The following is a 13,390-nucleotide window of genomic DNA, read 5'->3' on the forward strand; positions in this document are numbered from 1 at the left end:
GATTGGCTTGTGGTTAAAACCCTCTACCACAAGTCCGTTGGGGCCAGATTTTTAAAGATATTGAGGCTCCACTAGTGGGATTTTCAAAAGTGCCTAGGTGCCTAACTCCCATTCAAAATCCCACTAAAGGTCCACCTGCATCTCTAGGTGCTTAAATACCTTTAAAAATCTGATCCTTGATCTAACTTTGCCTCAGTTCCCCCATCTGTAAAATGGGCATATCACTCTCGTTGTCTGTCTTCTCTATTTATGATAGGAGGGAGGAGCTCTGACTATGTGAATGTACAGTGACCATCACAATGGCCAAAGATCTCGGCTGGGGCTTCTAGGTGTTGTTGAATTGTAAATAACAATACAAACAATGGGCCTCACTTCCGTGTTTACCACCCCTGAGTTTCACCCAGTTTCTTTACATGTAGGGACTGGTTGAGCCCTCTTTCACCTATGTGGAAAATTCAGCGTACGCCGCTAGTGAAAGCAATAAACAGGGAAATCCAATGAAAACAAATCTTTCTGTTTCCTTGCCAGCTGAGATCAGTGGAAATCTGGCCTGAGCTGGAGGTGCAGGATCAGGCCCATGTTTAGGGCTAAATCATGACAGGGTCCTGTGGACACACATCATCCAAAAAAAGGGGGCAAAAAGAATGGTGTGACACTGTCTGGGGGTACCCATGGCTATGGGGGCACCTCGCTACCACCTGCCCCTTAGTATGAGGAAGCCTTGTCTGTGCCTGCAGAGGGTGCTCTCTCCCCAACTTCACCCGCCACGAGCAACACAACCCCTCCCCTGTAGGCCTGCACTGGCCTCGCTCTCTCTATGGGTTAGTGATAGGCACAGCCCACCTCTTGAGCCCTCCAAGTGTCCCATCCCTGTTCCATGGGACACTCACAGATCTGCCGCTTCCAAAGGAACAGGACAGCCCAACTTACCACCCGGGCCTCCAATCCCCACTCTGCTGCACACACAGCCCTGAATTCAGTTCACAGTGAACACAAGCAAACATGTATTTAATGATGTAGAGAGACGCGAGTGATAGCAAGGAGAAGACTGGAAACAAACGGTTACACAGAACATAAAATGGCAACACGCATTCTACAGCCTAGACTTCATTAACAAGATTTTCCCATGTCTAATAAAGTATTGCTCACCAGCACTTTCCAGCCAGGCAGGCTGTGATCCCTTTCTCATGAGACAAGACGTGCTGTCAGCTTGTCCAGGTGAAGGACCCAGAGTGGACTATATCTGCTCTCCCAGATAGACCCCGCCCCCCATAATCCATTGCTTTTACTCGTCAACAGGATTCCCTCCAGCTGTTTATTTCTTCCTGGCAATGTCCTCTCTTGCAGAGTTGGCAATCTTTCAACTGGTATCAGGCTCAGTATGCAATGCATGACCAGACAGAGAGAGAAGTGTCGGTTCCCTCCTGCTTAGAAGGAATCTGTCCAGTGACCTGCCTTACTTTAAGAACATAATTTTCAGTATACATACATACCTTAGTAAATATTACCTATGCATACACTCCACAATGATTATGACGACAGCAGAGACCCTCCATGCCACCTTTTAGTGATTGACGTGAGTGGGGCCAGGATTTCACCCACTCAGCTTGCAGAAAAGCATTGGATAGAGCACATCGCACGTGTGCGAGACAACAAAATGCTCAGTCAATTTCTGGAGAATGAATGAGGCGGATCAAGAAGTTGGTATATTCACACTCAGCAGCTGATGCTGAGCCTAGGAAAACATGAATGTTCAAACAAGGCTTGAGTGGGTGCTCGGGAGGAGCAGCGGGTGTGAAAGGATCCCTTCTTTCCTCAGGTACCCCAGCAGAGGGGAGCAACAAAACTGGGCTGCAGTGCTCGGGAGTGCAGACATGGGGAGCCCATCATGCTGTCTGCAGCGAAAGGAAGGAGGGTCTCTAGTCATGGATAGGGCATTAGACTGGGTCACAGGGAATCTAGGATCAATCCCTGGCTCTGCAGCTGACTTCCTGGGTGACGCTGAGAAAGGCATTTAACCTGCCCTGTGCCTATACCTGTAAAAGGGGAGTAGAACTTCCCTGCCTCAAAGGATGATGGGAGGAAAATACATTAAAGACTGTGAGGAGGCTTAAATGCCATGGTGATGAGGTTCACACTGGTACCTGAATGGAAAGAACACGTCTTGGGGGACCATGTCCAGGAAAATGTCCTTTTTATCACAACTACAGGGGAGTATAAAATTGTTTACAGATTACACCTTCCCAAGAGGTGTAACAGGCACCATACATTATGGCCCTGGCAGGTATTAAAACGTCCACCTTTGTAGTATTTCCTTTCTCCAGAGCACAGGCTGCTCCCACCCTACCAGCCTTCCCCAGCACATCAATCCATAGATTAGCTTTAATGATTGTTATCAGAGCAAAACATAGGATGATAGTTTGAGACAGAGTGATGTAGGTTGGCAGAAAGACTAGCAATGTTACCCACTATAAAAGAAGAGAAAAGGAGTTGAATATTTTCCTCCTACGGCTAAAAATGACCAAAGAAAAAGAATATTCCTTTTTATATCAATTAAGAAGGCACATTAGAGATTACAAAACACATACAAAACAATTCACAAAATATGGCTCTTTTGACGGGTGGAAGACAATTGTTGAAAACAATACACACAGCCGAGTTTGAAATAGGCCTATAAATGAGAAGTTTTGCTTCCTGTACTTAAAGATGCCAGCACTTACTACCAAAGATGAACTTTATACAATACAAGGACACAGTAATTAAAGGTGACCCAAGAAACACCCCCCTTTTTGTTTGATAGGGGTTCAGAAGAGGGTGGAGGAAGAGCATCCCGGAATAATGAACGGGTGGAAAGGAGGTTGGTTTTTTTATATGTGGGTGGCTGTGCTTCTTTTCAACTAATGATTTGAATGCAGCTGGGACTTTGTTGCAATACTAATGATGTGTTAGGGTACCTAGTGCCTTGTATAGGCATCTTTGGTATTATTATTTAAACACAAAAATAAATAAATCAATAGAACCTTTGAAAAGCTGGTGCTGGATACAGATGATCACTTTATTTCTGTCCACCTTTGAGCCTGATCTAAAGATCACTGAAGGTGGAGTAAAGACTCCTACTGACTTAAATGGGTTTTGGACCAGGCTTTTGTAAGACAGAGGCCCAATCTACAAGCATTTATAATTACGAACACACAAAATTAAATGAGCTTACAAAAACTGGCAGGAAACAGTCAACAAATTCAATACCCAAAATCATCAGAAATTAGAGGAATTCGAAGAAAAAAAAAGTTATTTCTACCCATTTAATGAATCTTCCATCTACATCCTCTTTCCGATACAAAGTGTTGGACCTTGTGCCATGACTTAAATATCACATGGTCTCTAAGACAGCCAGGACACAGATCATATCGGCTTACCACATGTCCCTGGTATGGAGAGTGCCCAAAGCACTACATATACAGCCAGATCCTCAGCTGGTCTAAGTCAACTTCAGTGAATCTACGCCAATTTACAGAAGCTGGGAATCTGGACCATAATACTTATATACTATACATTCAGGAATGATGTAGGATGAGCAGATTATGGGTGCTAGGCCTTTACATGGGTGCTAAGTACAAGGAACTTTCTTCTCTGAATAGGATCCTTGCAGGGACTGGCCACAATTACAGTCCTTGCCCTCACCTGAATGCAAGGATTATTCCCACTAGTACTTAATGGTAGGGAATTAGAGGGTCCATGGGCAGGGCACACTGCAACCTGTTAAGGAGGAGGGTAGCGGTGGAGAAGTGCTTCTGCACATCTGGTAGATTTGGGAGTCAGTACACCTCTCTGACAGCTGCCATCTGGGCCAACACTCCTGGGGTTGAACCAGTGATGTCCAGATCTCAAAGAATGAGCTGCTACTGTGGATCTGTCACACAGAGTCTCCTGAAACATACACTCGCCCGTGATTTACACCTCTTTGCCCATAGTGCCCAGAACATTGACCGGTGCAGAATGGACACAACTGATCCCAAAATGAGCATTTTGCTCCAGCAGGTAAACATGGCCCTGTCAACCTGCCAACGCAGGTGCTGCATCTATTGTGCCACGCAATCAGCGATCCCACGCAACCAGCGATGAAAGGCAGGCTGATTCACACAGGTGCGAGGCATTACACCAGGAGGGAAGTCCTGGTTTTCTGGTACCCTTCAATTAATGCCATTGCACTCGAGCTGGTAATACACAATAACAAAAACAGCCCTTATGTAACCTAATAAACAAAAGCCCCCAAATCAATGGCTACACATAAATCTTAGCTAAAAACATTTGTGCTAGAAGAACCTGAATGCCTTACAGAAAGGTGGGCAACAGTTTAAAAATAATGTTCCAGCCCTCGTTAATTTTTTATTACTATTCATCATAAAACCATTAATCATGGTGAACTAATTTGATATTAATGTGGATGTCATAAAGTACTTCTGTAGCATTTCAATTACAATTGAGCATTTCAACTGCTGCTGGCACCATATGGAAAGCTTTGAAAACCAGATTTAAATACATTTGAAGATAACCATCAGATAGGTTCAGATACAGAAAACCTGCCACGCATGATGCTAAAACATATTCTGACAAAACCTGAGCAGTTCATGGGAAAGCGTCCTGCAACACAGCTGAGTGGAGAACAGAAGGGGCAGAAAAGACTGTGGAAGGAGAGGATCAACTGCAAATCAATTATCTCACTTCCTCCCCTGAGGCCAGGGTAGGAATTGCAACTCCAGAGGCTGCTGCAACCCTGAGGCTTCGGCAGCAGCTGTGAAGCAGCAGCGATTCATTTCCAGAGCCCTGGAGAGATATTCTTTTCTTCTACAACCTCTGTGGATTTCCCTAAGGTACAGTCCAGTTACCAGAACTGTGCGCTAGGGAATTCACATCTGAGTGGAAAATATCTGTCCAAAACCAACGCTACAGAAAACATATTTCTGCCAGCAACATTCAACAGGAAGATACAAAAAAAAAAAAACCTAACTGGATCCATAGGGACTGATTCAATGACCATGGAAGTGACATGAAAAAGACTAATTGGCTTCAACAGGCAGACAAACATCCAGTACTAAATGCAAGGGAGAACTTAAACTAAACACTCAATCAATAGGGAAGTTAAGAGCTTCCATCATTTTGACTGGATCTTTAGAAATAATGCATGAGTTTCCATTTTTTTGTTTATTCACTGCAAATAAAACATTCATCGGAATTGTACACAGAGGCTCAACACTCAATGGCCCAACCATTTCAACGCATCTTCGCACAGACTGTGTAAATGAAGAAAAAAGCAAAAATGATATTTACGGCGTTGGGCAACTTTTCAAATTGCTGCATATAATTTCCAAGCCACCTTATCTAAGTTATCAATGCAACATCTGGTACGTACACAACAGCCGTTCCTACCTTGGGAGCTCTGGCGTGTTTCCCACATCTGGCATCTCTGACGAAGCTGAGATCGAGCAGCTCTGCCTCCTATAAGGAAAAGTTGAAATACACATTGTTACCCATTCATTGAAAATGCACACTTCGCTAACTGCGCTTTTGTTCCCTAGTAATGCTACTGTTAGACCTCAGCCTTCAGTGAGCTCTGTGCAGGTTCTGTCCTGCACATCGCATACCGATCGGGAGTAACAATTCCTCGTTGCAGTATTGGAACCGTTGTCATATAGCCCCATTGTTTCCTTGCAAATCTGCTTTGGCCTTTTTCCCCCCGACCCCATCTTCACCACCAGTTTGATATATTGATTTTCCAGGGGCTCATTTCAAACCAAAATTATTTAGCTTATTTCTTGTGTTGCCAAGCACTCTACTATGATTCACATTTTTCAACAAAACCTCTGTGTATTGTTTTTTATGTATCCCTTGTCTCGCAATAATTAGCTCCTGGCTACTGTCTGCAAAAGAGAACTTCGTCAAACAGAACATCCTAACTTCACAGTGGAAAAATCTACATGATTGTGGATAGGACATTTTGAAAAGTGTGTGTGAATAAGAAGGATGCTTTGCACTCATGCACCATCAATTTTATGGTGACTATTTTCCTTACTACTCAGTAAAAACCATGCACTTTTGACCACCATCTCACACTACAGATGACTTCTACATATTGCACTTAAGAGAACAAAAACGACGTGCTACATGACCTCTCCTACATAGGGAAACAATTACAGACAATATTGTGTTGTATTTTCCAAGGGTTTAATTTTACTTTTTAAACACAGATTTAATAATACCACCTAGCTTTTATCAGATCTCAAAGCACTCTACAGAGAGGAGTTCAGTATCTCCATTTTACAGATGGAAAAACGGAGGCACACAGGAGTGACATGATTTGTCCAAGTTCATCAAGCAGGCCAGTGGTTGAGCCAGAAATAGAAATTAGGTCTCCTGAGTCCCAGTCCGGTGCTCTATCCACCTTAATACTAGCCAAACTTTAACTCCCCTAGGGCCGCATTGTGTCCAGTCCTGCACACCCATGCAGAAGTGTAAGGTATCCCCCACTTTTCTCTGCACTGACTACCCATACCCATATCCATACCATGGGTAGCAGTGCAGCATGAGATGCACACACCGCAGGGCCAGTACTCCTCCATCCTGCATGGGTGGGTGGAGAAGGTGTGGAGAATGAATGGAACCTTGGCTATCTCTCCCGCCTCCCAATGAGCAGGGCATTGCTGCTACACCATTGTGCTGCAGTGTGTACCCACCACCAAGTCTAGGGTTGGCCTTATTGGAAAACCCAGGAGGTGGGCGGGTGCAAGCCCACCCACTTCTAAAGGCCCCCTCCACAAGCCTAGCGGGAGGGACTACTGGACCCAGGAACGAAATGAATATGGGGGACAAGTAATGAAAAACAGGGAGTGGCGTGATGATGGTGTAGGGTTGGCACAAAGGACTCCCACCTTCTTGGAGCAGGGGAAACCAAGCAGCAGATTGTGACTCAGAATCAATATCCTCTTCCCTACCTGCTCCTAGGTAGGTGTAACTGCACATCATGGGGTTTTGGGGATGTAATACCTTAATGTATACGAACCCCACACTAGGCAACAAGAGGTTAAGGGGCTGCTCTGGGCTCAGCCAGCCATGCCCCGCCACACCTGCAAGTCATGCACAGACTGGAGGAGACGTTAAAGGATGCAGAGCAGCTCCCTTGGGGACAGAGCAGGAAAGAGAGCAGACATGCACCTCGCAGCTCCTGAGAGAAGAGCTGAGGGAAGGCAGAATCTCTCCCTCCAAAGGTCCCTCCCTGAGGGAAGGGAGGACCTGCTTCAGGGATGCCCTCAGAGGGAGGCATTCCCTCCCACATACGGACTCAGTTTATTTGCGTTAATTCCTCTTGCTTTCTTTACGAACTATCCCAGCAGGGGAGAGAGTTGGAACTAGGGTGACCAGATGTCCTAATTTTATAGGGACTGTCCCGATTTTTGGGTCTTTTTCTTATATAGGCTCCTATTACCCCTCACCCCCTGTCCCGATTTTTCAGACTTGCTGTCTGGTCACCCTAGTTGGAACTGATCTGGCTGAGGACCAAGCCACAGGAAGAGACAGCTGCTGCCCGGAGACAGAGGGAGCTACCATGCCATTCATGGCCACAAGGAGGTGCCAAGCGGTGAGCTCACCACCTGCACATCTCATCAAAAACAGCAAGCTTTGGGCAACCATGGGATGGTAGGAAGTGGCCCAGGGAGGGCAACCCAGGCTACCAGAAGTTTGATAGTCCTCACAGGTCTCTGGGCTGGAGTCTGGTGGAATGGGAAGGCCTGAGCTTCCCTACCAACCTCCCCTCTGCAATTTGAAGGCCCTAAGCCTGACCACTAGGCAATGCTCCCCACAAGCGAAGGCCATCACATATGGACATAGCTACTGAAGAAAGATCAACAGTGCTTGACGAGACATTTATCTCCACTTGTATGCTCTTTGCAAGCACTCAACACATATTTCCCAAGAAACACCACAAACTATCCTGTGAGATTCAGGCAAATAACTCTGATTTGACTGGACATTGCTTAAAGATATTAAAGTCCCTCTTACTATTGTCTGTCTCATTTACACTTTGATGAGGACTAATAGTCCATATTAGCATACATCTGTTCATTTACAGGTATAAACAATGCTAAAGCAAGAGTTAGACCACAGTATCCACAGAGCAACACTAGTTTAATAGAATTTTTATCTTAAATAATTACTGTGTCGATGCTCAGAGAATTTGAAATCTATGTACAGTATAATGCCACTATACCCTGAAAAGCAAAACCAAATTCCCAAGTGAAAATACAGTTTTCCTCTGTGACCTATACTATAGTAGCTGTCAATTGGTTTCTTTTTCATTTTTTGTAGGCCAGATCCTGATCCAGTCAAAAGAGAGTACCAAATCAGTGTTCAGGAGTATCTCATTCTTAACAAAACTGCCACTATGCACCACTTCAGTTCCAGACTGAAGATCCACTCCCAGACAGACCCACACTGCTCCCACGCTCTCCCGTCCCTTGCTCCATCTGACACACCATCACAATTGAGGTGAATATTGATTGGATCAGATCCATGTTGGGAGCAGAAAGGCCTTTGGGCATTGCAGGGGCTTATGTGTTCAATTCCAACCCCCACCAAGCATGAAGAGACTTAGGACATGGAAATGAAATGGGGACTGAAGATAACAGAACCATCCCGCAAACACCAGGGCAGGCCACAGCAGTGAAGCACAGCCCCTCTGCATCAGCGCACAATGCTGTCATGGCTAATACCCCAGCTGACAGGCCTGAAGAGTGGATGCTGCTCCTTGGGGCCCCTCACGTGAAGGTTCCTAGTTACTGGATCTACTTAGGTCTAGGTGGAGCAGCTCCTCTTCTAAATCATCCACGTGGGTTTTGAAGTGGCTGTGGGACTCACCCGCTCCCAGTGCAAAGGTGATGCAGAAGCTCACTTGAATGACACCTTCTTGTCATGTAGGATCTAGCAATGGGCCCTCTACCAAAGCATGAGCATCATCCACAGTGCACAGAGACTGCAGTGTGCATTGTGTTTCATTCTCCAGAACCCAGCATGACAGGTCCCCAGGCTGGGATGGGGCCAGATCTTCAACTGGTGTAAGTCAGCACAGCTTCGCTGACTTCAACAAAGCCATGCTGATTTACACCAGTTGAGGATCTGACCCTAGGTCTTACTGTAACATTTCTACATTCTCTTCACATTTTGTCCATCCTTGAGCAGAATTTTCTTCCAGACCCCGGAGATGTCAGATCAGTGCAAGAACACCTCACATAGGTTTTTATTTCTTCGGTGATTTATTTCATGCCATATTTGCATACCACTGTAAATACATTTCAAAATGCATCATGTTTTTAGTGCAGACAGCCAGACTAGTCTTTGTTAATTAAAGAAGTTTTTTTCCCCCTAGTTCTGATGTAAGAAAGATAAAAATACAAGTTATTTATTTTTTCAAGCTGTTCTTAGGAACCACTCTAACGCCTGTTCTATGGAAGCCCCATTTGGGATGTATCAAAACTAAAGGCAGACTCAACAGAGGAGACAGGAAGAGAAACATCTGAAACAAACGAAGCTAATTGCAGCGCTCTGTTAAATAGCTGCCTGTTCAGGGCTGGTAGCAAGCTTGACTTTGAACATGGCAAAATAAGGACGCAATGTGGAGTCTCTCTGTTGACTTAATGTCTGAGAGACACTCAAATATGGGCAAGAACAAAACTAATGAAATATGGAAGAGTCACATTAATGTTTATCAGACTGATAATGGGAATACGGTTTAGAATGGGAAGAGGAGCTCTAGCCTTTAGATGTAATTAAAGAAAGATGCAGAAGAGAGGACATTTAACAAAAGGGTGATATGGTAAGCGAGAAACTGAAAAGAGAACCAGGGATTAGAGAGTGAAATGGAAACTAAGATAGTCTCTCTCTTTCTTTGAAGTTCTGCTCTATCAACAGAACTGAACGGGGTAGAAAAAAATACTACACACAATGAAGTGTGCAGATTATGACTATTCGAAATTAAGGGTTTTATTCTCAACTAGTGTCAGTCAGCATAGATCCATGGACACTAGCTGAGTATCTGGCCCTAAATGTTAAGGATCACATGGTGATCCCCTTTGTCTCACTGAGTAGTACCTTCACCCCACAAGAAGTCCCACTAACTTCAGTGAGACTGCTTGTGGGGTCAGGCAATATTCAACATGAGTTCGGGTATCCACAATGCACCACTACCAACCCCAAGACCTGAAAAGTAATGAGAAGGGCTTAAAAATCAAAAGACTTTCAGAAGATGGAAACATTTTGTGCTCTATTTGTATTCTGGTTTTTGAGCCTTTAGGGTTCGTGGTTTTCAGTTTTTCCCTGCAGTTATGAGGGCAAGAAACATTTTTTTTTTAAATGAAAGCCAAGACGCTTGTGTAATCACAGGTCTCCCAATACTGGGGCTTTCCAAAAAACACCAAATATCACAAGGTAAAATCCTGAGGGATGGCAACATTGTGGCAATGTGGCTTTAAGGAACCTATAGACATGAGGAAAGACATTCCGCTTACACAATCAAAGAAGAAGGATTTAGAAAACTGAAAGGACTGACAACTGCTAGAAATAAACGGTTATAACAGTGAGAACATGAGAGAATGAAAGAAGTAGAAGAAAAGGGGATTACAAAAGAAGATGGAAAACTACACACCAGGCAATTGTCAGAAGCTTGTTATTGTAGGATTGGCCAAGTATTTTATTTTAAAAAGAGAATAAATGGCCAGACCTCCCCTAATACAAACATATAACAAGAGCCTTTCAACTCAAATAATACACATCAAAAATAAACACGAACAACAAAGAGCCAACCAAACCAACACCTCACAAAACGATGAAGTCTGGGCTCCCTCTAAGAAGAGGGTTGTAAGAACAGGGAAGTGGAGTTCTAGGCACACTCTGAGAGGTTTACAAAACCTAGGCCATCTGAAGAGGGGATGTAATTAGATCCCAACTTTTAAAGAGTGGGATCTGTGAATCCTTGCTGTGACCTTATACACGTTACCATATTTTGGGTCTGGCAACCTAGCACATAGGAGGTTTTTTTGGCTAGTGCACAGACTTTTGAGACAGGTTTTGTAGGAAGCAGCTACGCAAGCCATGGGAACATATGCCCTATAGTCCTTGTTTATTAACAGATATTAGAACTGAACGGTACATTTATAAAGACAAGGTGGGTGAGGCAATATCTTTTATTGGACCAACTTCTGTTGGTGAGCGAGACAAGAAACAGAAGTTGGTCCAATAAAGATATTACCTCCCCCACCTTGTCTCTCTAATGTCCTGGGCCCAACACGGTTACAACAACACTGCACGGTACATTTATGCAATTTAATTTTACATCTGCCTCCTGAATTGTGGAAAAAAGCCCTTATGCCATTGTAATTTGCCATCTAAAGGCAAGAGAATGAGGTAAGGACACCCACATAAATGTCACCGTAGCCTGCAATCAGGAGGGTCTGAATAAGTCAGAATTCATAATGTAACATTTCTTAGAAGTTCCTAGGTCCAAGAATATCAAATCCTTGGGAACTTTGTGACCTTTAGTAATTGCTTTCATCTTCCAAATGACACATTAAAGAGGGAGAGGGCAATTTCCTAATATTTTAGTATATATTTTGGACAGGTTTTTTGTGAAGCCAAAATATGCTTCCATTCTTTACTACTTGGCAGAAAAATGCTGCAGTTCAAGTGCTGCGAAATTGACAGTCTAAAGCCTGCTGCTCCGGAAATCAATGGGCACAGGATTGGAACCATACTGTGTGCTAGATGAGCCATGGAAGTCCATGGCAACTGAGAAGCAAAAACACTGTAAGTCCAGCCTTGCACTGAGTAGAGACCTGTAACCACTCTTACTGTGAGCTATTAATCTCGCAAGAGAATAATGTCTCTTAATTCACCTACCACAAAAACGCTAAGAAATGAATATTAATCCTGCTACGTTTGTTTTCAACTATCCACTGAGACAGAGACCCATCCTTATAGGGCTAGATTGTGCATCCTCACTTTTCTGGGTGAGCCCGTTCTCACAGAAACAGCACATTGTGCAACCCTTCCTGTGTTGAGGAGCATTTACTCACACAAGCAGTTTCATCTGAATTCAGTAGAGCAGGGATCAGCAACCTTTGGCCCGCGGCCCGCCAGGGAAAGCTTCTGGCAGGCCTGGATGGTTTGTTTACCTGCAGCATCCACAGGTTCGGCCGATCGCAGCTCCCAGTGGTCATGGTTTGCCGTTCCAGGCCAATGGGGGCTTTGGGAAGTGGCGGCCCACCCCTTGGCCCATGCTGCTTCCCGCAGCCCCCATTGGCCTGGAACGACAAACCACAGCTAGTGGGAGCTGCGATTGGCCAAACCTGCAGATGCTGCAGGTAAACAAACCATCCAGGCCTGCCAGCAGCTTTCCCTGGCGGGCCGCGGGCCAAAGGTTGCCGATCCCTGCAGTAGAGCAACACCAATTTATATCTGCCCGGGATCTGGTTCACTCTTACTTTTATTAGTTAATTTCCACCTCCCAAAACTGAGCAAAGCACATCACCCATTGTGCTAGGTACTTCATATTAACATAACACTAGTTAACAAGGCAAAATTCCTCATTGATCTCGGTGATAAATGAAAGGTGGGGGGGAGTTCCCTTTTAGGGACACCAAGCCAGCCAGTTAGCTATAAATCCCTCTTGGTGGCTGTTCTCTGCTTGCTTTACATGTAAAGGGTTAAAACGTCTTCCTGCATCGGTAAAAGGAAGGGAGTGGGCACCTGACCAAAAGGGCCAATGGGAAGGCTAGAACTTTTTAGAATTGGGGAAAAAAACTTCCCCTTGGTCTGTCTGTGTTGTTTTCCCGGAGAGCAGAGACAGAGCTGGAACTATGCTGTAAAAAGCTTTGGGGCAGGTACGAAAATCATCAAATGATAACTAGAAACTACTCATCTGAAACCCCAGATATGTAAGTAGATCAGGAAATGTCTAGGAAGATGCAATTAGGTTTATCTTTTTTATTTCTTTATGGCTTGTGGACTCCTCTGTGCTAACCCCAGGTGCTTTTGTTTTGCATGTAACCTTTAAGCTGGACCTGAAGAAACTATCTTGATGCTTAATCCTTGTAATTGTTTTGTTTAAAACCTAACAAAAAGCCTAAGTTCCAAATGTATTTTCTTTCTTTTTGTTTTAAATAAAATTTACCTTTTTAAAGAACAGGATTGGATTTTTGTGCCCTAAGAGGTTTGTGCACATATTGTTTAATTAGCTGGTGGCAGCAGTTGATTTCCTCTGTTTTCTTTCTCAGCTCTTCCCCAGGGGCCGGGGGTGGTGGTGAAAGGGCTTGAGGGTACCCCACAGGAATTAATTCCCAAGTGC

At 44.4% G+C, this 13,390-nt stretch overlaps 1 protein-coding gene across 1 annotated transcript in view; it reads right to left on the reverse strand.

The window, feature by feature from the left end:
- PLCB1 (phospholipase C beta 1) overlaps nucleotides 1–13,390 on the reverse strand; it is a 641,577-nt gene that overhangs the window by 467,510 nt on the left and 160,677 nt on the right. Inside the window, exon 3 of the mRNA XM_045009836.1 lies at nucleotides 5,428–5,496. Coding sequence (XP_044865771.1) covers nucleotides 5,428–5,496 — 69 coding nt within the window. The remainder of the gene's footprint in view (nucleotides 1–5,427; nucleotides 5,497–13,390) is intronic.

Source organism: Mauremys mutica, chromosome 3, assembly GCF_020497125.1.
Source record: "Mauremys mutica isolate MM-2020 ecotype Southern chromosome 3, ASM2049712v1, whole genome shotgun sequence".
Taxonomy (NCBI): Eukaryota; Metazoa; Chordata; order Testudines; family Geoemydidae; genus Mauremys; species Mauremys mutica.